Source organism: Sinohyriopsis cumingii, unplaced genomic scaffold (genome assembly GCF_028554795.1).
Source record: "Sinohyriopsis cumingii isolate HCF-2022 unplaced genomic scaffold, ASM2855479v2 utg002430l, whole genome shotgun sequence".
In the NCBI taxonomy this organism is placed as follows: domain Eukaryota; kingdom Metazoa; phylum Mollusca; class Bivalvia; order Unionida; family Unionidae; genus Sinohyriopsis; species Sinohyriopsis cumingii.
This window is the reverse complement of record NW_028316206.1, coordinates 163,555-191,511: the sequence shown is the minus strand read 5'-3', so window position 1 is coordinate 191,511 and position 27,957 is coordinate 163,555. Positions and strand designations below refer to the sequence as shown.

Below are 27,957 nucleotides of genomic sequence, written 5' to 3'. Positions count from 1 at the left end.
CACCTGAATTCAGGGTTTAATTTATGCCTGTACCTGGGCTTTGGTTTATATCTGAACTCAGGGTTTAACTTATGCCTATACCTGGGTTTTGGTTTATGCCTGAACTCAGGGTTTAACTTATGTCTATACCTGGGCTTTGGTTTATGCTTGAACTCAGGGTTTAATTTATGCCTGCACCTTTGCTTTGGTTTATACCTGAACTCAGGGTTTAATTTATTCCTGTGTTTTATGCCTGTACCTGGGGTTTGGTTTAAGCCTGAACAAAGGGTTTGCTTATGCCTGTACCTGGGGTTTGGTTTAAGCCTGAACAAAGGGTTTGCTTATGCCTGTACCTGGGGTTTGGTTTAAGCCTGAACAAAGGGTTTGCTTATGCCTGTACCTGGGGTTTGGTTTAAGCCTGAACAAAGGGTTTGCTTATGCCTGTACCTGGGCTTTGATTTATGCCTGTACTCAGAGCTTAAATTATGCATGTACCTGGGATTTGGTTTATGCCTGAACTCAGGATTTAATTTATTCATGTACTGGGGTTTAGTTTGCATCTAAACTCATGGTTCAATTTATGCCAGTATTTTATACCTGTATGTTAGCTTTGGTTTAAGCCTGAACTCAGGGTTTAACTTATGCCTGTTCCTGGGCTTTGGTTTATGCCTGAACTCAGGGTTTAACTTATGCCTGTGCCTGGGTGTTGATTTATGCCTGAACTCAGGGTTTAACTTATGCCTATACCTGGGCTTTGGTTTATGCCTGAACTCAGGGTTTAACTTATGCCTATACCTGGGATTTGGGTTATGCCTGAACTCAGGGTTTAATTTGTGACTGTGGTTTTCACCTGTAATATACCTTGTATGCTTGATACTACCTTAATTAAGTGTATCTACTGTTTGAATCCAGGCACACTTACTTACATAATTCGCATCTGTGTAAGCCTGAATCTGGTTAGTATTACACCACAGATACACTATTACAAGGCATATTCCTCATATTCTAGAGAAACTGTAAAGCATCCTTATTTTAGCTGTAGTATATGCCTATAGTGTGCCGTTATAATTGCTGTATGATTTCATATGAGTAGTAGAAATACTGTATATATTCATGCCATTTTAATTCACTTTTCTATTACTTCAGACAACCAGTCAACAGCTATGTTCTGAAATGAAGCATGATTGTCAGGGTTAAATAAACTGACCTTGCTACCTCGAAATAGTTTCCCATATCGTGCAATAACTATCTTGTTGGTGACATCAATGGACATATTATTTTTCAGGAACATGAAATCTTCAATTTGTCCATAGTTGACATATACCAGATCACCCTGTAAATGCAAAATATATTCTATAGTAGGAGTGTTTTTTTCTTCAGTTACTGTGCTCACAAGTCCTGTCTTTAAAAATGTATGGTATTTACTTTCAGCACTGTTCAGCAGTCGTGCTAATAACATATACTACTCTCAAGACAATACAGTAACACATCAATTATTTGTAATCAATTACCTGGACCTAACTTTATGTTATTTATATTATAGTGTAGAGAGAGAGAGAGATAGAAAGACTGATGACTTATTTGTTAACAAACATCAATGTCCCACACAAACGTAGGAGAATCAACCTTTACCTCTATAATTTACATAGGTGACAAATAACTGGATAGATAAAGAGATTGATAGATAAATTGGAAAAATAAATACCAAACCAATATATATATATATATATATATATATATATATATATATATATATATATATATATATATATATATATATCACCAACTGGTATATTACTAAGTGGAATTTGCAGTGAGTAATATTTAATTTAATTTTTTGAAATTATTAAACTCAAGATATACAAGCATACAAGTATTTTGTAATAAATACTGCAATGAAATGGATCAACATACTAAGTTGAAGGTGTTGATGTACCTTTGGTGGTCTGTATCATGTTGTTGTACCAGCAGTCTTTTGTTGAAACACAGTAATTTAATTTCAGGCTTTAATTCACTATAAATCCCAGCAAATGAGGTGCACTAGATTACTTGGTCTAAGCCTGCTTTGAAAGATTTTTCCAGACAGGCTGTTTATTGGGATTCCTTATATTTTCTACCATAAGAGTGTTAAGCTTTCTTAATGAAGCATTGTGATCTAAATTCATTTGTATCTGACAAATGCATCTTATAATACAGTTATATTATCAAATTATTATCAATGCATAATGTTACTTTTCATAAAACAATTTTATATTTTTCTTCAATCAAAATTACAAGCCATTTATTTATACACCATGTCATGTATTATTTACTAAATTTCATAACTTATTCTATTAAAATTAATGCATTTTGTATTCTAAAACAAAAATTAACTCCCCTGAGTGTTCATAAACAAGCGTTGAAAGATGGACAGACAAACATGAAACAAAATAAAACAGCAGGTTATAAGAACAAATTTAAGACTGGTACCTCAACAATCCCTGCTGGAGCAAATGAATTGTATGGTGGAATAATGTCAGACTGGTTGCCATCTGCATCCAGGGGCTTCTCTACAAAGGCAGAGGTGAAAATTGCAGTCCCATTGTCAATCACTATCTCCACCTGAAAGTTAAATATTCTCATGTATCATGTTTTGATTGGAAACAACGGTCATTATAACACATGACCATATGAGGTTTATTATTAAGAAAGGAAGATTGCACACTTTTAAAAATTACAATTATAAAATACTGATTGATTTTCCAAGCTTGTCAGATTTATCTCCCCTGAGTTACAGTTGGTTATCATATAGGCCATGCTTTACAACTTGAATGTACTAAAATTACATTTAATTTTCAGAAATTCTGTATATACAGAACTGCATATGTACTGTGGTAATTAGCTTATCTTGATTCATTATAAATTTGAAAAGACTGATCCTAATGATGGGCCAGAAGACCTCAGAAGTAGTATGAAATGAACTGCCCTTTCCATCTCCTTCAATTTTATTTGTTATGACTTTTTTTAAACTATTTATGTTCTATGTATTTCCTTTTGATGAGGGGGACTATTAAAATAAGCACTGTCTTCTCTAGTTTATTAACCAATTACAAATATAAATTTCTATCATATGTAACCAAGCCTTAGACAGACACATGGACAGACAAAATATTCAGGGCAACATAATGGATTACAATCAAGGAATCTGCACATGGTGAGGTCCTTGAAGCACATGGTGAGGTTCTTGAAGCACATGGTGAGGTCCTTGAAGCACACAAATGACTGATTGTAAGCAGTATTGAGGTTTTATTTACTCTGACTTGTAATATTTGATTAGTATATTACAAGAAAGGAAAGGTACAATAAGACAAGGGAGACAAATTCATGACAAGTTAGAATTTAGGCGTTCAAAACATTAAGACCCCTGCCAGCTGGCTCAGGGATATGCTATAAAATCCTAATTATTTTACTATTGGGTAACAAATTATCCTTGAAATTAAATCCACCACCAAAAAAATATTGGATGTTTTGGTAAATAGTTTGATCATTGACATTTTCTTCCACAAAGGCATCTATTCACTTTAAGCTACAAAATTGTGTCCCAATAAATATTTCTGACTTTACGGTATGCTTTACAAGGCAACGAATGAATGCAGCTGGTTTGTTATGGGATGCATCGGGTGATTATATTCCAACTTGGAGGATCTTTGGATATTTTTTAAATAGTGTGGCACTGTCTTTAATTAATTTGCCTTGCTGGGGAGTTTGGAATATCTTTACTGTTTCTTCTTTATCTCTTGGAATCATCTGATACACATTTAGAGGGGTTTGTCTTCCTTTGACTCGACTGTTAATTCACCACTTAGACACCACATGACACTCACTTCAGACTCCACTGTTAATTCACCTCTTAGACCGCACATGACACTTCAGACTTTACTGTTAATTCACCACATGACACCCACTTCAGACTCCACTGTTAATTCATCACTTAGACACCACATGACACTCACTTCAGACTCCACTGTTAATTCATCACTTAGACCCCACATGACACTCACTTCAGACTCCACTGTTAATTCACCACTTAGACCGCACATGACACTTCAGACTTTATTGTTAATTCACCACTTAGACACCACATGACACCCACTTCAGACTCCACTGTTAATTCACCACTTAGACCCCACAAAAGAATATGTCATCGGGATCCACTGTTAATTCACAGTTTAGATCCCGCAAGACACTCCTCTCATCAGGATCCAGTGTTAATTTACCATTTAGACCCTTATATAACTCCCTCTCTCTCTCCCTCTCTCTCTCTCTCTTCAGGGTCCTCTGTTTGTTCACAATTTAGACTCATTTTGACACTCTTCAGGACCTACAGTTAATGTATAATTTAGATTACACAAGACACTTTCTTCAGGATTCACAGACTGAATTTTGATGACCCGATAAAACAGTCTTTCTTCAGAATCCTTAGACTGAGTTATGTTGACCCCACATGACACTCATTTAAGTGGTCACAGGGAAAACATACATAATTATGTGGATTCGCCACTTAGACCCCATAAAATTATCTCTCTCTCTCTCTCTCTCTCTCTCTCTCTCATATGTCAGGTCCACAGACTGAATTATGATCCTACAGTGTAAGAAGACTGGGACCAAACTTAAAACTTCCTCTCCAAATAGCCACCCAGTATTATCAAGCTGGTGCCTTGATGGTTTTCAATCATAATGGTAGACAGTAAAACTCAAGACATTTTATGACTGACCTTATTTGGATTTGTAATGTTAGGGTAAGACATTAGAACTTCATAGGGAGTAACTTCTACTTTGTCCAGTCCATTGTCTCTCCATTGCTGGGCTATGTGCTTCACTAAATCTTTTACACCATCTGTCCCTGCCAATCTTTGTTTGCTTGTGTAATTCCTATTAAAATGGACATGAAGAATAAATAAACAATCAATATTTTCATGAAGATAATACAACTGTACTGAGAAAAGGTGTGACAGAGTCCCCCTAAAAGGAGAGACTGTGCTTTGGAATGATTATTAGTCTCTTAAATGCAAGTCAATCAAAACAAACTCTAAATGGCATATATATTCACATATGTGAAATATATACATTAAACACCTAAATGTATATCTAGCTTTATACTTACATTCAGCTCTATAACACTTTTATCTAGCTACTTAATTATACACATAATTACCAAAAGCTATAAGAAAATTTACAGGTAACTATATAATTACATATAGCTATATAAAACTTTTATCTAGTCATCTAATCACAGATATCTATAAAACACAAACAGCTATATAAAACATACCTATCATAGAATTACATATATATATATATAAATCTTACATCTGGCTATATGATCACATACTGCTATATAAAACACATGAAGTGGAAAAAAATTCTTCCATCCAATTCTTATTTATCCGAAAAAGTCTTAAAGTTTCAATTTAATATTTTTTATCATGCAGATAAAAAATTATAATCATGTTTTATTTTGTTGTCTTTCAATACTTTATATATACTTTGTATAATTTAAAGTGAAATAGAGATTATTATAGCTATACAGAACAAAACAGGACTACTTTTCAAGCCTTCCCACAACCTCCTTAATACATGTACATGTGCTGTTGGTTTCAATTCAAAGAGTGCTTTTCTAATTGGGGCCCAGGGCAAATTACATTCCATAAGTACTTATTTTAATTTCTGCATAAAAATGTGATTTATTTATTTATTTATTTATTTAGTTATTTATTATAACATCAGTATGGGTTTGTACTTCTAAAACCATGCTTACTTTAGGTTAGATCTGAGATTGTCCTTATCCAGCTCTTTCAGTATGAATTGGAATGAATTCTCCATGCTGAAAAACAGGAATTAAAAATTAAGAAACATTTAAGAAAGAAGCTAACACTAGATATATGCAAATAACAATTTATGTCCCTGATCCACCTTTGACTTCCCAGCATTTCACATGACACAACAGCAATATAGGACCCTGAGCCACCTCTGACTCTCCACAACTGTACTCCACAATGCATTCGTTTTAAATTTCCAACTGCTGTGCTTATTCTTCATGAAGACGATCTTAATTCTTCATGAAGAAATCAAACTCTCTATATAGAAATCTAAAAGATTGCCAAGAAATGTACTTTCTGGGGATAATTTGTTGTTCATGTCACAAAGATAAAATATGTACCTTAAGTATTTTACTTCAAAAAGAAGAACATCTGTGGTTGTTCATGTCATGCATAACACAATGGTTTACTTTTACTTACTTATTTACTTTTGTGAAGAATACATACATACATACATACATACATACATACATACATACATACATACATATATATATATATATATATATATATATATATATATATATATATATATATATATATATATATATATATATATATATATATATATATATATATATATATATATATATATATGTATGTATGTATTCTTCACAAAAGTAAATTTTGGCCAAGTATGATTTCAACATACGACAAATGAAAACTAAAATTACAAACCTTAAATGGGTATTCCTTGGTAAATATATTTTCGCTACCAACATCTCAAAAAATCATCTCAAAAAATAAGGCTCTCCAGAAATTAGTGCTATTGTGACTTTCTGGTCTTTAAGTAATTGAAACGAGTACAAACCAACAAGCTTTGAAAAATTCAACAAATAATTTATTTCCCAAGAATACAAAGTGAAACAGGGGCCCCGAGTGGCCGAGTGGTTTAAAGCGCTCACCGTTCCGGATCACTGCCATCTTACCTCTGTCTGCGTGGGTTCGAGTCCAAGGCTCGGCTAGCGTGGGTACGTGAGAAAGCCTGCCAGTAGCTTCTCGTGGGTCGGTGGTTCTTCCCTGGGTTTTCCAGGGTTCTTCCTCCACCAGTTATACTGGCCGCCATGTATAGCCTATCTTGTGTTGAAAAATGGCGTTAAACCCTACAACAACAACAACAAAGTAAAACTTTAAAAAGAACTTTTAGTAATGCGAATTACATCCCAAATTAGTCAAAAATGTTCTTCTACAGTCCCAAGAATAAAGTTCTAGTTAAATTTCAATGGTGTTCAAAATAAGATAGAGCACTGAAGGTGCTGATGTGCTTGTAGTGGCCTGTGACGTGGTGATGTGAAAACAGTCTTTTGACGAATCACAGTAATATAATTTAAGATGTCATTTTCTGACTTTCCTATAATTCCAAGTTAATGTATCTGTCCAAGGATATTATTAAAGAGCATACTGTATTTCCAGTGAGAAAAAAAAAATTTGAATAAATAATTTAACCCGAATTAAATACTGAACACGTACAACACAATTTACATCAAGATGTTACAGCACGAATGAATAATTTTAGATAAACATGATTATATATTTTTTTTAAATAACACAAACGAGGAGTCAGGATGTAGAACAAAAGTTCATTTCTATAACAATCTGTAGCTTAATTATAATATAGAACGTAACTATCAGGTAGGCTATGTATTTTTATGGGAGAATTCCTATAAACATGACCCAGATACTAATAAATATGTTTACGTCTATTGATAATGATCATAATATTTCACCCAAACCCCAATATAAAAAAATTAGCTATGACTTTTTTGTTTACCAAAGGGGACGTCCATTAATTATGTCAACAATTTTTAGGCAATTTTTTACCCCCTCCTCCCCCCCCCCCCCCTTGTCAACAACTGTCAAACATTCAGTGACTCCCCTAATAAAATTTAACCCCCCCCCCAAAGTAACAATATTTTATACGGCTGGCTTTTATGCTACAAATAGAATTATGGAAGTTAAAAGGTCTACAAATAAATTTTAATACATTTTTTTACTTGTTTAACAGATTTCAAATTGACTATAACAATTTTACAGCACATGCAAATGGGAGGGGGGTGGCATTTGCCTGAAATGAACAAGAGAGTCTGTTATCAAAGTGTACAATATTTGTAAGGCATTAAGGTTACTGCATCTGGCTGAAGAAGTTATATGCTTGTGTAGGCTACATAATTTATTTTATGTATGATTTTAAAGATGACTGTATAATAGTCAAGCTCTCAAGTTTCCTAGGCTCAGTTATCCATCCTTGGAGGGATAGCTCATGGACTTCAATATATATAGCATCTATACATATAACATAGATGCTATTTAATAGAAGTCCATGGATAGCTATACTATTTAGATGTCTATGGCTCAGTGCAGTCTTTGAATTTAGTAACAGCTTCCCTTAAAAATCTTTCTACAGTCTACAAGCTACATCGAATAAAAACAAAATATGATGATGCAAGACTATGACTTCCTTGGCAAGAGCTCAACCGGTTTAGGATTAAACTGGTGGGCTGTAGACGGGCGAGCGAGTGTGTGCCATACCAACGCACCGACTAATTTCCTATTTTTTTTTAATTAAATTTATTGTAAAAAATAACATTGTTGACGTAAATTTATCTTGAACTCCCCCCTCCTCCATGTCAACAATTGTCAAACTTCTTCAAACCCCCTCCCCCCCATTTTGTTGACATAAAAATTGGGCGACACCAAATTAAAAACAGCATTACTATTTCTAGTCAGAAACATAGTGAGCTTGATTTTGGACAAGGTCAAGTACAAAATACAATTATACATAAAACACAGTCATGGAGGAAGAAACTAATTATGAAACACGTGACAAACAGTAGTACTAGCAAAATAGGTATCAAATAAACTCAGTTACTCCCATTAATAGTATATTATATGTTCCCCACCACCCCATGTTAATGGTCGTCTATGTAGGCACTAGTAGAGTATGGTCAACTTTATAGATTACTGACCAATATGTTTATGTTTCAATGACTTGAACTTTGGTCAAGGTACGCAGCTTTGAGCAAAACTAATTTTCCTGAGACCAATATTTTTTTAATTAAACTTGCCATGATCTTTGACCTTAAGACCAAATAACAACGTAATGAGATGATATGCTCCCCCTTCTGGCAGACGAATACAGACTGTACAGTATAAAACTCATAATAATATTCACACATTTACTGCTGTTGTGCTGCATAAACCATGCAGCATTATAAAAAAGTCACTTATTGATGAACTCTCTCTCTCTCTCTCTTTCTCTCTTAACGCATGATTAGTGTCACACAGTAAGTGATCTAGTTCATTTCGGAAAATTCAATTTTGAAATTTCAGAGTTATTTAATATGACTTGAAACCACCTGAATAATTATTCATTATTGATTGATTTAATTTGGTTTGCTTTAGTGTTTTACGGCAAGGCAAAACATACAGGTTATTTAGTGTCTAGGCAATAGGAGCAGTGGCGTACTGAAGATAAATGGAGCCCGGATCGACGATAATGATGGCCCAAAGTGGTTTTTGCGCTCCAAGACCTCTGGCGCCAGTTTTTTTTGGGGCGCCACAAGAATTATGGCGCCCAGGGCAACCGCCTTGTCGCCCCCCCCCCCTTCCCCGTTTGTATGCTACTGAATTGGAGTAAAGTCTCTTGCCGAAGTACACATCACAGTAGCTGAGCCGATGGCAGGATTCAAACCCAAACACCTTCGGTCGTGAGACGCCTCTATGGAAACTTAATCCCTTAGTAGCCTCTTATGACATGCAGGCGTAACAAGTCCATTCTACATTCCTAAATCCGTACGGGAAAGAGAAAAATAATCTATATGAAAACTTATCGAACACGTAATGAGGAAATTGACCATATGTCTATATTGACTGGCAAATAATTTGAAGCGCGCAGCATTTGCGTTTACTTTACCCTGTCGATGAGTCTCAATTTTAGACTGATCTACAAGAAAGGGGCGTATGGGTAATATATGCTTTCAATCCGAATATAATTTCGTATTACAACTTGTCAATTTCCACTCGACACAGTAGGAGGTATGTTGAGGCTAAGGTTAGGACCTTCGAGAAATCTGTAATTACTTGAAACATTCCTTCCCACTTTATTAGTGCTGAAATATAGATGCCGAAATATTACCTAGCCTATGAGTGTAATCTTTATTTTCATTCGTCGAAACATATTCGTTAAAAAATATAACATGTTAATTGTACCACCACCACCATCATGACCAAAGAATGTGTTACTCTTCTCTGAAGTAACTCCTGTAACTGTCCGCTTTTGGCAAACAAAGAAAAAATGTCCGAGGCGTTACTTTTTGAAAATAATGGGTTACGTTTATATGGAATATATATGGGAAAATATTTTTTCTATGCGTTACTTTTCTCACTTAGGACATGAAGGGGCACTCATTGATCTATATCGTTTACGGAGTAATTTTATTTCCAGGATTTGTCTTCGTGGATACTCGCGATTTAAGTGACTGGAATGGTAATTAGTAATTGACAAGATGGTACTTCTGTTTGGTCAACCAATTTTAGGCCCCCTATGTCCCGGTATTTGGTTACAAGTCTAAACTGGGGAGTTTTCATCATGGAGTCTCACTGCTTGAGTAACCTGGATGGTCATTGATACTTAGGCATGCTATCTGAAGACTGGCCTTACGTTTCATACATGACTTTGCGGGGTTTTGTATCTCTACTTTTGATTAGACGTGTAAACCTGAGATGTTTCATCGTGGAGATCCACAACATAAGTGACTGCAAGGGTCGTTGATATGTTGGTATGCTATCGCAAGACTAAACTTCTGGTTGGTCACCTAACTTAAATTCCTTTAAGTCTCAAATTTGCATTGTGACTCATAACGAGAACTCTCCAACAATCCAATAACTAATGGAAAAATGACTAGAAATGAACATTATTCAAACTTACTCAAGTTGGTGTTGTTGATAACTAAATCGCTGATGGTCATTTTTACAGTCCTTCGTACCTATTGAATTATGCACGAACCACCCAATCAAAAATCCCACAACCAGTGCCAGGACCACACTCACCACCAACCAAATTGCTTTTTTCGTCTCCTCTCGGGGTTTACTGTCCATCTGTCAGAAATTGAAGAGAAAAGAATCTTACAAAATAAGATCAAAAACTGTGGCTTGCAGTTCATGTTTAGCTGGTGTTTTAGAGCAATATTATTAATATTATGTTGAGTCAGAGAATATATTAGAATGATCCATTCTATAGGTAGAAAACGCTATCAGAATTCCACATATAAGATGTATTCCCATTGAAATACGTATGAATATGTAATTTCGACGTGTGATTGTATGATTATATGTATGAGTTTGTGATTTATATATGTAATTGTACGTCTTGTCCTTGTTATTCTCGTGTCTGTACCAATTCTATCTGTTATTAATCTCTGAAAGGAGGAAATAAAGATGCAATGAATGACTGAAGCACTCATGGTCTGGTGATTTTACACGATATTCTGAGCAACAATATCTGTCACTCTGGCTCAAAATTGTATTCTGGCATCCGTGGGAATTTAACACAGTCTATACGTTTTGGTTTCAGAAAAGCATCTGTCCACAATAAGGAATTAACATTAGCATTAGTATCAAACACTTGTTCTCCTCTTAATTAAAATTGAACACTATACAATTTTGATTTCAAGTATGACTCTGCGGCCTTCGTGGAAATTTATTAATGTTGGGCTCTCTGGTTTTAATTGGAATATAGCATTGTGGGTCTCTCTGGCCTCTTACGGAAAATGGAATGTTAAAACTCCACTTAATATCTAACACGACGTTTGGATTGGCCAGTACCCAGTCATATACAATGCAATATCCACAATTACTATTTAATTTGCCGTTTGGAGTGATAACCACCCAAACATTTGCTAGTCAGCATGCCGTTGGAGTGATCAACACGTCACACTAACTATTCCGCACCCAAACTTAATATACACCATGCCATACTTACTATCAAAAACGCCCTCTGGAGTGACTAAGACCCACTCAGCACTAACCAAAGAGTAGGAATGCCTACAGATACGCAAACATACTATTAAACACAAAGGCAGAAGTAGTTACATATACAGGCGTGTATAACATCATAAATTTACTATACAATTCGCCGTTTGAACTGACCAACACCCAGTCGTATGCTATCCAACACCCCACACTTACTATGCGGTTGAAATTACCAACACCCAACACTTACCATTCAGCACCCACGTTAACTATCCAACATACTATATTTACTATCAATACACCGTTTGTAGTTACTAATACCTAATAACCAAAGGGTGGGAATCCTACACATGGACAAATATTATCAAACACAAGGGTAGAAGTGCTTTCATATACACTAACATGCTATTACACACAAGGATATGAGAGGTTCCACATACATTCCCCACCAAATATTAAAAGATACGGTGTGAGGAAAAAGTGAGACTGGTTGGTCTCATTTTATCAATCCTCCACTTGAGAGACCATGATTTGCTCTCGTCGATGATATAATTGTTCATGCAGCTCCATCTCAAGTTCCGTTACATAGTCTTCTTGCTGTGCCTTCTCCAGCGTTTTAAGATCTTCGCCGCTTTGTTGTTCTTTTTACTTCTATCCTTTCTTTTTCTTCCACTTCTTCTTTACTCTTTCATTCTTTTCATCTATCAAATCTGCGATGAGCTTTTTCTCCGTTTTGTAGTATATCAGTATTCGTTTTACTAATATCCTATGCGGAAAGCCCTGTCTTGAAACCGGTCCACGAAGTCGTTCACGTTGTCGAAATGGATGGTGGCTTCCAAAAGTCTTTCATCAACACTGCAACTTATTTTGTTTCTATGTCGAATCAACGGTGAATGACAAGAAAGATTAATAGTTGTATACTACCATATGCACGAACGTGAAGATAATCCTTAGAAACTGGATAAGAGGAGGTCACAATATTATCATCTTAGAAAAGTTCAAGGATCGACAGAGAGAAGATAAAAAGTTTGTTAAAGGAATTGTTTGTTAAATAAAGAATAGCTATCACCATTTTTCAAAATCATCATTTATTTTAAATTGGTCCCGCTGACTCATACATCACAATAGAGTGAAGAGGATGGATCAGAGGTAGATACGATCTTCTTCATGTACAAATATCAAGTAAATAATAAATATAAACACATTTACAAAAATTTATACCGTTATGAAATAAGGCTAGAATTCCAATGATCTAGTACAGCGTCATTTTCCCATCGATGTGCCAAGAAAATGCAGATCCATAGTGTTCATAAAGTAGTTATATATGGTACTCTGGTCTCAGAAATTTCACTGTGACCTTAATGGAAATTTAACACTTACAAATGGTACTATAGACTCAGTATTAATTTAACATTGGTGGAGATCACTGGCCTTTAACGGGAAATATAATGTCTAAGCACCACTTACTACCCAACACGCCGTTTCGAGAGACTAACACCGAATCTTATGCTATCCACAATCTCACACATACGATCCAACACGCCGTTTGGACTGGCTAGCGCCCAGTCATGTACTATCCACCACCAAACACTTACTATCCAACATCCCACTCCTCAAACTTGTAATCCAAGACCCCACATTTATACTCCAACATGCACTTTGAAGTGTCTAACAGCCAGTGATGTACTATCTAACACCCTACATTTACTATCCAACTTGCCGTCTGGAGTGACTGACACCCGTCATTCACTAACCAATACGTCACTGGGGGTACGAACACACCACACTTACAATCCAACACTCTATACCTACTATACAAGAAGACATTTTGAGTGAATCACACCCACTTACCCAAAAACCACAAACATACAGCACACAATAGTTTGAAAATTATTAAATAGAATTCCTTTTCTGTGAAATCTGGTTAGGACTGAAAAGGGCCGTTTGGTTTTCTTCTTTCAGACGCACTTTCCACTAAAGGCCGCACTTCCCATGTCTAGCTCCACAGGCAGCACATCTCTTTTCCTATTTGTTTCCCCGCCAACAATTGACAGAAACGAGGATGGATAAGTAAGGCTCCCTCACTTTCCTAAAGTTCCACAGAGGGATTAAGGTCGCTTTCTCGAGTTCCATTGCCATATCTTCCTATTGGCTCCTCTTGGTTCCTCCTCAGTTGTTGGGATCTTGGTCGCTTTTATTGCTATTGCTTCCATTTTGTCGTTTCTCTTTCTTCCACACCTACTTTTTTCCATCATTTACTTCCATCTTCACGTCTGTTAAGAGCTCTTGCGTCACGTTATCGGTGTTCGTTTAACTAATCTTCTATGAAAAAAAGGCTCCGTATCTTGAACCATGACCATACAGTCGTTGAGTTTGTCCACAGGATGTTGGCTACCAAAACTCTTTCATTAATATTTCAACTCAATGAAGGACGTGAAGGAAAAATTCTTAAAAGTGGATACGCGAACGTGAAAGAAAAGATCTTCGTAAAAATGTTTTTTTTTTTTAAAAATAGTCGTTGGTGAAGCGATGCGAGTTTCGATTGCCACACTTGGCCAGACTTTAGCATTAAGCTATGGTTTTGTGCTATAAGCTATTAGGTTGTGACATTTTCTGGTTATGCTTGAATTTCAGTTCATTTGTTACAAATGTTTTTGTCTCTCAAGATTTAATACACTAAGTGATATATTACCTTTCGTAATGCGCTGTTGGTAAGGAGAGGAGAGAGTTAAGTTTGTCACTTTTTCAAACTAGGTCAGAATTCGGCATTCAGCTAAGGTATTCTTGTATCGTAAGATTATGTCATTTTATGTTTGAGTTTGAAAATGGCGAAACTGAAATACATTACAGTTTTTCCTCGTACTTAAAATGAATGTGCTTATTATGTAGCATTATTTTTTTTTCTCATTAAAATCCCTTTGATAGCATATGTATATGTGCATATAGTGTATATTTTAGTACTCTTACTTTTTTATGTGTGATAGTATGTGATTTCATCCCTCGTTTATACCCTACTTTTTTCTTAGAAAGTGTTGGGGTGTTGATCACTCCAAACAGCATTTTGAATCGTAAGTGTGTGGTGTTGGATTGTACATGACTGGGTGTCAGTCATTCTAAATTGCATGCTGAATAGTAAGTGTGGAGTGCGGGAATATAAGTGCAGGATGCTGGTCACTCCAAAATCTTATTGGTTTGTAATTGTAGTATTCAATAGAACACAACTGGGTGTCGGTGACTCCAAACGGCATTTTGGATTGCAAGTGTGGGAAGTTAGATGATCACTTTTAAAGATCATATTGGAAAGTAAGCGTCTTGTGTTTGATAGTAAGTGTGGTGTGTTGGATAGTATATCACTGGGGGGTGTCAATCCAAATAGCGAATGAAATAACAAGGTGTAGCATTAACATTACATTTCCCGTTAAAGGATGGAGATCCCCACAATGTTGAATTCCCACAGGGGCCATAGTGCCATTTTTAAGCCAAGCATTAGAGTTACACTGTTAAATTCCTGTTGATGCTAGATTATCATCTCAGACTTAATTCTCACTGAGGCAAAAGTGCCGTTCTTAAAACAAAAAGTATAGCCTCAGTTTTATGTTCCCATGAAGGCCAGAGTGTCAGTCCGAAACGAAACATTACAGCATCAACGTTAAATTCCATTGACGCCAGAGTACAATCCTAATATAAAAATTCCATAGTAGCAGAGTGCTGTTCCATTGTTAAATTCCTAATGAGGCTAGAGTGCTGTCTCAATGTCAAAGTCCCAATGAAACCAGAGTGCTATATTTTAATTATAGCTTCAGTGCTTAATTTCCACTGACCTCAGAATGCCATCTCAAACGTAAACTTCCCACTTAATATAGAGTATCAGAGTGCCACATTTTACCGCAATCATGTAAAAGAATTCTATTGAAAAAGCCAAGCATTAGAGTTACACTATTGGAAAAGAGTAATCATAAGTAGCTTTAGTAATATGAAATTTTCTAATAGTCACTTGATGACTTTATCTGCACAGTTTGGTGCTTTATAATGTGTGCTTTGACAATTAGATTGCAACAAGGTCATAATCAATTATGCCATTTTTGAACGAGACATGCATCTGATTATGTCGATTAGAATATACACCAGCCAAGCCAAGTCTGCCCATCATTCGAGATAATCAAGACTGCTGGGAATAATTATATAGAACCAATTATATAGAACCAATTATATAGGACCAATTATATGGAACCAATTGTATAGAACCAATTATATAGAACCAAACGTGCATTTCCTCAATCTTTTGATTTTTCTTTTAAAATATTGGTCTCAAATTCTTGAACAATATTCCAGTTTTGGTTTTTGTTTTGAAACGTAATTTCCCTGAATTTTTATCTTTACTCTCTCTCTCTCTCTCTCTCTCTCTCTCTCTCTCTCTCTCTCTATATATATATATATATATATATATATATATATATATATATATATATATATATATATATATATATATATATATATATATATTATAATGAATGTGATTTCTGAAATGGCAATTTCGTCAACATGTACATTCCAGGAAGGTTACTAGAAGTGTTAACACTCAATATTTTGCATGTGTGATAATATATAACAAAAGCCCCTCAAAGGAATTAACGCTCTACTGGATGAAATGACTCTTCAGGAATCCAAGTCCGTTTTATTAGTTCTTTTAGTCATATCTGATATTTTTGGACAAATCCTAAATTCCAAATTTGGTAACAACCTGTCTCTTACATATATCTATGTTAGCATGTTCACAAAGTACTTGTCAGAGTAGTACGAATTCTTTTGGCACGACTTTGGGCCTTGTTAGTACCTGTTCACAAAGTACTTGTAAGAATAGTACGAATTCTTTTGACACGACTTTGGGCCTTGATAGTACATGTTCACAAAGTACTTGTAAGAGTAGTACGAATTCTTTTGGCACGACTTTGGGCCTTGATAGTACATGTTCACAAAGTACTTGTAAGAGTAGTACGAATTCTTTTGGCATGACTTTGGGCCTTGATAGTACATGTTCACAAAATACTTGTCAGAGTAGTACGAATTCTTTTGGCACGACTTTGGGCCTTGATAGTATATGTTCACAAAGTACTTGTAAGAGTAGTACGAAGTCTTTTGGCATGACTTTGGGCCTTGATAGTATATGTTCACAAAGTACTTGTAAGAGTAGTACGACGTCTTTTGGCATTACTTTGGGCCTGATAGTACATGTTCACAAAGTACTTGTAAGATTCATGACAATTTCATCAACACGTACATTCCAGGAAGAATTCTAGAAGTGTTAACACTCAATATTTCGCATGTGGGCAATAGCCCCTCGAAGGCTCTACTGGATGAAATGACTCTTCATGAATCCAAGTTAAGTCCGTTTTATTTGTTCGTTTAGTCATCTTAACTGCTGAGTATATAAACGATCTCTGATAGTTTTGGACAAATCCTAAATTCCAAATCTGGTAAAAACATGTCTCTTACATATATCTAAGTTAGCATGTTCACAAAGTACTTGTAGGAGCAGTACAAATCCTTTTGGCACGATTTTAAGCCTTGAAAGTACATGTTCAAAAAGTACTTGTAAGAGCAGTACAAATTCTTATGGCATGACTTTAGGCCTTGATAGTGATATCAAGGATAAAAAAAAATCACCTAACTTATATTTTATAAAAATGACAAGATAAACAAGATATTCTGTAAAAACCATGATTAAATTTTTTTCGGGAAAAAAAGTTCTTTCAGTAGCATCATTCAGTTTATTATTCTTATATATCCACCAATAAAAATCCACTTGCACATGTTTGTGTTGATGTGCTGACTAGCCGATACAACAAAAAACATGGGTCAAGACAGTTGACCTTAACATGAGTCTTAGAATGCTGGCTGTCATTAGAATTAAATTTAAAAGATAGTCTGGTCTTTACACACACACACACACACACACACACACACACACACTGTGTTCATTAGCTGAAAGTAGTACAAAATTAAAGGAATGGCTTTTGACTTGACGCCATGGTGAAGTAGGTCTGGTTTATACACTAGTCGCCAGATTGGCGCCATTTTCATTTAAAACCAGTTAAATATTGCAAGAGGGTTTTTTTTGTGAAATTTCCAAGCAGGTGCTACGATTCAAGAGGAATAGAATGACACTATGATGCCATGCTAAAGGCATGATGAGCATCACTGTTACGATTCTATGATCTTAAATTAAGTAACAGAAAAAAGGGAAAACCAACAAGTTTTGTAAAATTTAACAAATATTTTTTTTCCTAAAATACAAAGTGAACATTTAAAAAGAACTTACAGTATTGTGACTGAAATACCAAACAGTCCTAAAAGTTCTATCACAAATCCACATGTATGAAGTTCCAATTGAATTTCAGTGGTGTTCCAAATAAATTCCGATATTGAATGTGTTGATGTGCTTGTAGTCTCGAACGTCCTAATGTGCCAATGGTCTAGAGTGTGTCGGTATGTTAACACTCTAACACTCTTTTGATGCATCAGAATAATTTAATCCAAAATTAATTGTATTGTCGGACTTCGCTACAATTCCAAATTCAGGTTCCAGTCTAAGAATATTATGTCTAAGAATATTATTGAGCACTAGGATAATTTAAAGAAATCAAGCAAAATGAAAAACTGAAAACAACAATAAGACTGATTCTGATCATATGTTAAAGCAGGAATGAGAAACTTTTAGAAAAACAAGATTATATACCCCTCTACTTGATATAGGTCGCATTTACCCTTGTCTGAAAATACTTTGTTAACTAAGATAAAATTTACATTCTAGAAGTTTCTATAGTTAGAATAGAGATTGAATCTTTAAGTCAAATTGAAGTAAACATTTTTCCCCTCTAATAATGATCTGAATATCTAATCCACAATCATAGACAGATAGTAAGCTGTGTATTATGTTGTTTGCAAAATAAATGTTGTAGGTTATGTACAACATTAACTTGATTTTGGACAGGGTCAAATACAAAATACAAATGTAGATAACATATAATCACTGAGAAAAGGCAACATCTAATACAAATTAAATATACATATCACCACATTCGTTCAAAACCAGCTACATATTGATATAGTGTTTGAATGATAAAACTGGAGAAGCAGCCATCCAAAGATTTTTAGAATGGCATTCAAGACAGCCATTTTGGTGGATAGATCAGCGCCACTTTAACAGATGAACAACTATATATTTCAAGAAAGAGTTTTCTTTTTTTCTTCTTAAATGTTGCAAAGGCAATCCATTTGCCGAAGTTAGTTGTTACAATATTTCTCAAAATTTAGAGAGGTCACATTGTCATTTTTTATTTTCATTTAGGACCATCAACATTTAGTGAAAACTGTTTTAGTAAAGCCTCCATATCGATACGACCATCCCTTTAACAGAAGTAATTATAGCAAGATAGTCAAGATGGCCACCTTTGATCAGCTTTATCTTTATTTAGCACCAGCAAGGTACCATAAGAAGTCTTTAAGTGAAAACCTACGTTGATATTGCCGTCTGTTCAGGAGGATTAGCTATCCCATAATTTTCAAGATGGCTACTTGTAGCTACGACAATCTGTTAAGAAGGAGTATCAGTGACATTCGCTAATGGCCATCCATTCAGGAGTATCAGTCTTCACGAACTTATCCATACCGCCATCATAAAGACCATATTAGATGTCCCTAGGAAACCATCATCATTTAGGACCGACAAGGGATCAAATAAAGTCATTTTGTGGAAAACCGTATGTCAGTGCATCCAGCCTTTCAGGAGGAGGAACGATAACAAGACCATATTAGATTTCGGACCTGCACCATTTTTTTTATTTAGTAACAACTGTATGTCATAAAACTTTTTTCATGAAATCCCCATGTCGATATGACCATCGAAGAAGGAAAAATTTCGATAACAATATTTTAAAGCTGGCCGACACCGCGACCACATAGGACGCAGCAGGAGTTCTATTTTCATTCTGTACCCAACTAGACATCTTCAGAAGTCTTTCTGTTAAAAAAAACAACTTCTGTCATTAATAATATGCTTTCCAACAGTGAGGTCTGCACCAAACTACACAGTATAGGAAGTCTTTCTGGGCACATTGGAAGAGAGTACAAACAAACAAACGGTAATAATTTTGTATTAGATCATAGTACACATCATAGGCATCGCACAGAAAATTAGCGATAATTGTCAAGGTAAAAGGATAAACAGCTAACAAGAGATTTTAAAAAATATTAATGATTTGCTGTTAAGTCATCTTCAGTGTAAACACTTTCGTCCGGGATCTCCATATGCGTTACATATTAAAAGAAAATGATGTTCATCGTCTAAGAACCTTAACTCCTTTCTCAATATGGGTATATTCAAACCATACTGTTGATTTGTCTCTGTTGCTTAATTATGACCGGAACATCAAAATATATGGACTGCATTTCTAATTGTAATGTAAATCCTACAGATAAAACCTTTTCATGATTTTACAAAGAATTAAAACATATTTAGCTTCCTTGCGTTGACCCCCTGCCTTACCTATGCCATTTTTGTATCATACAATCTTTGACTCTTCATTTAAATTATTTTATAAACATTTTAGGATGTCCAACGCTTTGCTCAGTCCCATATGAATATAATAATTTATGCCCTCGTGTTGCCCATGTAATGTGATTACTTTCATCAAAATATTTAGGTAACAGTTATAAAAATACCTTTCTTGATCCATGAACTAAACGTGGTCAAACTGTAATACACCGAGTAAGATAGGTAAATGTACACTGGGTATGTGCCACTTTACCCAGGTACATCAGCAATATTAGTTGAGGATGAGTTAGTAAGATACTTGTATGAATATCTATGTTTTCGTGTAACCTTTGGTACATGACTGTATCTGTATTGTGTGTAAGTTTTGGTACATAATTGTATCTATCTTGTGTGTAACTTTTGTTTTTGAAAGTAAATTGCAGTGATCTTCATTAACAAGATATTATGTAGCAAATTTTGTGTCAACGTTAATGATATTGAGCTGCAAATAGGTATTTACAAGTTAAATTCAACCTATACATTAACCATGTTGATAAGTTTAAAGAAATTTCTCATTTGCTAGTAGGTTTAGGTGGCTTTTTAGAAAAATTAAGTTGTTTCCCATTGGATGGGTGGGTCAGATGGGTTTTTTTACGACGTAGGTCTGGTGAGTGGGTTTTGTTAAATATCAGATTGAGTACTAAGATCTGTCACGTGGGGTATATTGAGACATATAATCGTAATAGACTCTTAGATATGTGAATAAGGAGAGAACTGAGCAATTAATTCATTCCTATTTCGGTTTCTTATTTCATATGTTCTTAAGATCAGTCTGCATATGCGTTTAATGTTGTGTTTAGCTACAGAATGGAGCCTGCTTAATGAATTTTGTAAGTAAAGTAATGGTCCTGATTTTAAGGTTCGGATAATTTTGAGAACTTAAGGTTCGGAGATAGGAGTTTCAAAAAAATTATCCGATGTTTCAGTCATAAAATTCAAAAAGTGGTTAATTTCCGAGTTACTGTAAAATAATAACGATCTGAAGTACTCGTACCATTGATGACATGAGATCGTGTTGTTACTGCGTGCTTTGCATGCTCATAGATGTTTGATAGCTTCCAAAATTTTGAGACATTGGACCTTGATTCTATTAATTCCTTTTTCTTGTTGTATTTGTAATTCTCTATTTTCATGCGAATCACATTTTTGAACCCCTTTCTACTCATTTTGAAATCTGTCGAATTTTGAATGGAACTGTTAAATCGAAATATATAGAGGATTTTTTTTTAAATAGAGGTCATTTTGTTTATCCCACCAAAAAATTGTGTTTTCATATCTTTGTTACACCGTAACAACATGTATCAATGATACATTGCACAGCTTCCTCAATTCTATAAGATTAAAGAATCCTTAAAATTATATCGAAGTTCATAAAGTTCACATTAGAATTAATTTAAAAAATTCGTTAGTGTTTTCTTTCGTTCCATCTCTACCTGTCAAAATGTTTACGTTCCTCCAATATGTGCATGTTGATAATGTTGGCTAGTGGAAAAGTAAATTCACATACGACAGGGAAGTGTACAGATTCACTCCTACACCGAATTCCGAAATCTGAACAATATTTACAGAGACAGGTTGAATCAATCAAATAGCCCCTTGATTTGCAATTCATGTGAAATTTCCTTCTTGATTCTGGCGCATTCTACCATTTAGAATATGTATAGAGTATGTTATATATATATATATATATATATATATATATATATATATATATATATATATATATATATATATATATATATATATATATATATATATACAAATAGATTCATATCCAGCTCACCTGGTTCATTTACACAAACAGTCTGAAAGGTCAATTAAAATTAAATCTAAAGTATCAGCTAAAACTAAATCTAAATTATTAGTTAAAACTAAGAACTAACGTAATTGTTTCAAAGCTTAAACGACATTAATACTGTAGACATTTTTTCATAGACAACGAAGGCTCGCTTTATCCTGCAAAATGGAAATGAATATAAATATTGAGTGGAAACACGAACATAGGACCGCATTTAAAAGACATTCACAACAACGATCTATTCTACAAGTGTTGTCACTTCCTTATCAAAACTGAACGAATAAATTAATTTAATGTTTGTATCTTCTGATGTCGACGAGTGTAACATTGAGGAAACAGTTGATCCGTTGCTAACAGTCATTCCTTTCAAAGTGAATTCTGCTATAGCTGCTTACGTATCAAATTCTCGGAAAAATTGTACATCCTCATTATCTTCCTGTAAGTAGACAGTATTTTGACAGTGTCGACGTTAGTATAAAAGGAGATCTTGGACAATATATTATATTCACGAAAGAAAAAGTCACGGTGAAACTACATCTTCGAAAACTATTATCTAGTGAATTGTAAAACCCGATCTATCTTGTGTACCGAGGAGACTGATCCTGAAACTCTGGGTATTCTCAAGGATTGCAAGATTTTAAAGATGCAACTTTGACGCTAAGAAAATATTTTTTCCGAACGTCATCATTGACAAACATAATTCTAAAGACGACTTGATCAAAGCAAGAAAAAAATGTCTTGATTCAAACACGAAAGACCTTTTGGGTCACCAAGACACCCGAATTAATTCGCTTCTAGCTTCTGGCGAATGCATTGATTCATCGTCTTAACCACAGCAAGGACAAGGCAGAACGAGGCGTCAAAACCCCCTTCAGCTCTCATAAACGCATTCAGAAAAAAAATTAATAAAGAAGAATCGGAGCCGTCAGAGAATTGGGCCTGTTTGATTACTAATTGAAAACATGATGCACCGAGATTCTTGAGAATCTTGTCATAGTTCGATCTGCTTGGCATCTACCCATGATGATTACGATGCAAGAATCCCGATGGGTAGAATTTTATCCTGTGTCGTCTTTGACTGCCTCAACCCCTATCGAATTTGACATAAGGGAAAAATTGATGTCTACAACGATCTTAATAGCAGTTGTTTGTAACTGAAAGTCGAAGTTCTCAAAGTGGACAAAGTTAAACCAGGCTTCCATGCCATTATATCTCCCGATGATTATGCAGGAGGTTATGCTTTGTAGGACTTTGATTTCACTCTAGCTAAGGCAGCAACCGATGACATTTCCACCCTATAAAATTGCGCCAGGTTGTGTGTGGAAATCCATTCTTGAATGTAGAAGTTGACAATTGTTATGTATATATTAGCTGTGTATGTTAATTTTCATGATTATAGGTTCTAATAATCATTTAGTAAATTACATACTAAATACTATTTTTCTTTATAGTAGTAGGTTCGTACTGTAAGATGATGTCATTTTACGAAACTAATTACATAGATTCAACATAGTGTTTGCACTTTCTGATGAGATCATTTCGTTCAGGTAAACATGTTATTGGCCGTTTGATCTTGAAAGCTGTAGAATAAATATTGATGAGGACGATGACGGGATTCACCCTTGGAAAACTAGACTGACCTAATTCCTGATTGGCTAGCTGTTGAAGTACTTGAGCTTGCTGACAGAGTTAGAGTGATTTAGAAATGATTATTCGCCCCTCATTCTGCTTCTGAAATTACGTCTTAGTTTTTTATATAAAGGATGATTTACTGGAATTAATTAATCCTAGGATAAGCTTCAGTCTTAGTGGAGGCAAATAGTTGTGTGGTTTTAATTTATTTATTTTGATTATTATTTGGAATTACAAAGTTCTTAGATTTTAGGACTTAGTAACTGTTTTGGAATTATTATGAATTCATTTAAGACATTTTTGGATTATATCATTCTGACACATCAAGACCATTGGCACTTCAGTACAATAGATTGAGCTTCATTCGGAATATCACTGGAACTCATCTAGAATACTCTATACTTTTGGACTTGTGATAGAACGTTTTGGACTATTTTTAATTTTTCACTTTATCTCTTAGCGAAATAAATTATTTGCTCAATTAAACAAAACTTGTCGGTTTTCATTCTTTTTCTGTTGCGTAGAATCGTAACACAATACTCTGGAAATCAAGAGTTTGGGAGAAGTGACTCCAGACTATTTTTATTTTAAAAAGATGGAAAAAGAAGAACCTATAGAGACTGGCGACGAAGATGCTTTTGATTCAAAACAACAAAAAAAAAAGAAACAAATACGGACATGATGTCAAGATGGCCAGAACAAGAACAACATTTAGTTTCCTGTTTTGCTCAGGATGTAGCTGAGAGAACTGTATGTCTCACCAGAAAACATTGTTATGGATGTCCAATCAATCATACTTGTCAGAAAACACACGACAAATGTATAATGATGAGTCAAGAAGAGAAGCTGGATTAGTATCTGGAATAAACATGAACTCTAATCTCATCAGAAGAGAATATTCTGAGAAAGTGGTATAAACGTTTGCGTGACTATTCCATATTTCCATTAAATTCTCTGGTGACTAAACGATTGGAAACTATTTTGCAACAGTGTACTAATACACATAGCTTAACGACTGGCTTGACATAAATTTTCTATGAAAAGGTCAGGTGTGCATTGATGACTTTAGCTGTGAACAAAACCAAGAAAAAGGAAAAATGAGGAAACTGTATTACCTTCTGACGCACAGTTCGTACATACCTTCATGGAATATTGTGGTGTGTGCTCAAGATGAAACTTCCTCATCGCAAACCTAAAGAGGTTTAAGCCTATGTCATCAACACAGACGACAATCATTGGCAAGGAACCAATTATATAGCGCCTACTTTCCCAAAGATCACAGTGTGGAATATTTGTATTCATACGGATTAATTCATCTCGATGGCACTATTGACTTTATTAGAAGAAATGCTGTATCGACTTGATTCAATAATGTGAGATTACAAGGATCAGATTCCACGGTGTGTGGACAATATTGTGTGTATCTTGTTCATCACCGCAAACTCGGATATCGCTTACAACATTTTTGACTTGTTATAATCGTAAGTACTAAAGAAACGTTGATAGACTAGAAAGATGGTTTTGTGAACATTATAACGATCCCTGTTTTAGCTCAGAAACGTAGTGTGCATCCATTGCAAAATGTCAGTGCCTTAGATCGCTGGGAGTCAAGTTCGACTCCACAATAGTGTCAATCTTGTTGATACGTTCATATTTAATATTGTTTGCTTGTATTTGTGTTACAAAAGCCACTATTATTATTATTAAACATGTTGATTTTTAAAACAAGAAATGGTCTTGTCTTGTCTTGTTTCATTGAAAACAAAATTGTATTGACATGCTTTTTCACATTTCTCTGTATCGATATTGTTCATGTCATCCTTTACGTCCGCGTACTGCATTGGGGGTATACTTTCCATCAAGTCCATGCTTTTTCTATATAAAGCCGTGTGTTCGCCATATTCGCCTACCACTCTTGCTTGTGCATGATCGTACTTGTATATGTCAACACCTTTATTTACATCCTACCACTCTTATGTGATTGTAGGTTAGTGTGCATGTAAGTATAATGAGTGTAAAGCACTCCTTCCCTTTTATTGGTTAGTACGTGTGGCGATCTTGATCATTTCCCCAGCATGTGGATAATAATCAAAATGTTGGTGTTGTTATAGTTTATAAAAATTTGGGTTTTTGACAGTGTGTTTTTGTGATTTCATCCCCTTCTTTAATATTATGCCCATTTCATTTGAATGCAGGTGTGGGGTTTAAGACACTAAATAAGGTGTTTTGGATAGTGTGCATGGTGTGCTGGATAGTACGTATGGTGTGTTTTAATAGTACTCAAGAAGCAGGTGTTGGATACGAGAAATGTGTGTTTTTGAATAGAAATAAAAAATTAGGTGTTTGATTGTATATGTGACGTGTTTGGATAGCGGCAAAAAATGTATAACCAGAAACGTAAATAGCAATAGCGTGTACCCTATGTGTATTACAGTATTAACAAGAATATTGATAGAAACACCGACACACTGGCTCTTGACCGAGAACTATTGGCTCCATAGTAGTTAATGGGGATCTTATAGGGTCTATGGGATTTATCATTACAGACCCCCTTGGGAACATATAGGGTCTATGTAAATTTAACATGGAGAAAAATCGTGGGAACATATAGGGTCTATGGGAATTAACATGGCCAAAAACCCTGGGACAATATAGGGTCTATGTAAATTTAACATGGACATTAACCCTTGGGACTGTATAGGGTCTATGTAAATTTGAAACAGGGAGGGTCTCTATTTTTTTTTTAAAAAAATAAAAAAAATAAAATAAAAAAAGGGGTAGGCAATTCAAAGACGATCTCTTTTCGAGAAATATGGCTGGCCCTGAAAAGGGCCTTTGGTTTATGTTAATATGCCCTTAACATAAAGGGCATTTGCGACATCTTCTTGTCCTCAAACTTCGTCTTACAGCAGGGCCATACATCAGAGTCCTCTTGAGGCAACCTTGTCTCTCTATATAGACTCTTCTTATCCACAGGCTGCTGCTGGTCCTGTGGACAACGGTCCACTTGGATCGGACATACATGAGCATGTCCGTCCTGAACATCATTGTTGACACAAGGGTTGAAGATTCAACGTCGGTCCACATGTTGAGGCTCCTACAATAGGTGAATCAATGCACTGAACTGCGCTTATTTATAGGGACAGGTAGGATTGAAACGGATTGAGTTCATTCACCAATCCGAACACGCGTTACAGAATTCAGTCAGCCCGCATCCAATCCGAAGAGAGCAGTCTGTGACGTCACGTAGTCAATATAGATCTGCTAGCGCTTGTGTGCAGTCAATCTATGCGACAGTGATTCAACATGACGGAAACTCAGAAAACGATCCAATGGGGTGCACCAGCAGCGGAGACCGCCCAAGGGAACCCGGACTTACTTTCAGAAGAGGTGAATTGGGATTTTGTCGATTTTCTCTCCTCGCAAGAATTTGTTCCGGAACCTTCGTTACCTTCTTCATTACCGCAAGTGGAGAATTTTAGACAGAGACAGAAAGAAGAATTGGAGAAATTTATGCAACGACAAAAGGAAGCGGAACAGGCTTTTCTCTTACAGCAACAGCAACAAGAAGAAGAGGTAAGAAAAAAACAACAGCAAGAAGAAGTAGCAGCAAAGAAACAAGAGGGTGAAAATCAAACGGTCACGGTACTGTTGGATATTTTAGCGGAGTTAAGAAGTCTGAAACAAATGTATCAGACTTCTTTATCACGACCGAAGAGAATACGACCTTCCCGAGCTAAACACGTCAACCCTGTGACTAAGCCTACCGTACCACCCTTAGTGATTTCAACCCAATCATTATCATCATCATCAACATTACGCAGTCCAGAAGTAGGCCTTGGCCGTGGCAAAGGCATAAGGCAGTTAAAGTTGATTGCTTAAACTCACCCCTACATCGTAAAAAAAGGCCCTTTTCAGGGCCACCCACATATCTCGAAAAGAAATACAATTTCAATTTGCCAATAACTCAAAAAAAAATAACCCACCCATTTTACCCTTATAGTACGTGTCTGTGTATGAGTGCGTGAGTGTAGCTTCTTATTTTAAAATCATAACTCAAAGACTCTTACCTTATATCATTCATTTATTCTTTTCTCCATTTTTTACAATCCAATTCACAATTCACA

The 27,957-nt window shown here is 35.3% G+C and overlaps 1 protein-coding gene and 1 long non-coding RNA gene across 2 annotated transcripts in view; both read right to left on the bottom strand.

Annotated features, from left to right (window-relative positions):
• The window catches only part of LOC149770748 (N-acetylated-alpha-linked acidic dipeptidase 2-like), a 120,601-nt gene extending 107,140 nt beyond the window's left edge, over positions 1–13,461 (bottom strand). The window contains exons 1-5 of the mRNA XM_089949167.1: positions 13,403–13,461; positions 5,777–5,842; positions 4,734–4,890; positions 2,449–2,580; positions 1,187–1,312 (exon numbers count right to left, since the gene is read on the bottom strand). Of these exons, the coding sequence (XP_089805293.1) occupies positions 1,187–1,312; positions 2,449–2,580; positions 4,734–4,890; positions 5,777–5,842; positions 13,403–13,461 (540 nt within the window). The remainder of the gene's footprint in view (positions 1–1,186; positions 1,313–2,448; positions 2,581–4,733; positions 4,891–5,776; positions 5,843–13,402) is intronic.
• Positions 13,462–19,649: 6,188 nt separating this feature from the next.
• The window catches only part of LOC149770747 (uncharacterized), a 54,858-nt gene continuing 46,550 nt past the window's right edge, over positions 19,650–27,957 (bottom strand). The window contains exon 3 of the long non-coding RNA XR_016418478.1: positions 19,650–19,827. This is a non-coding gene — a long non-coding RNA (uncharacterized LOC149770747). The remainder of the gene's footprint in view (positions 19,828–27,957) is intronic.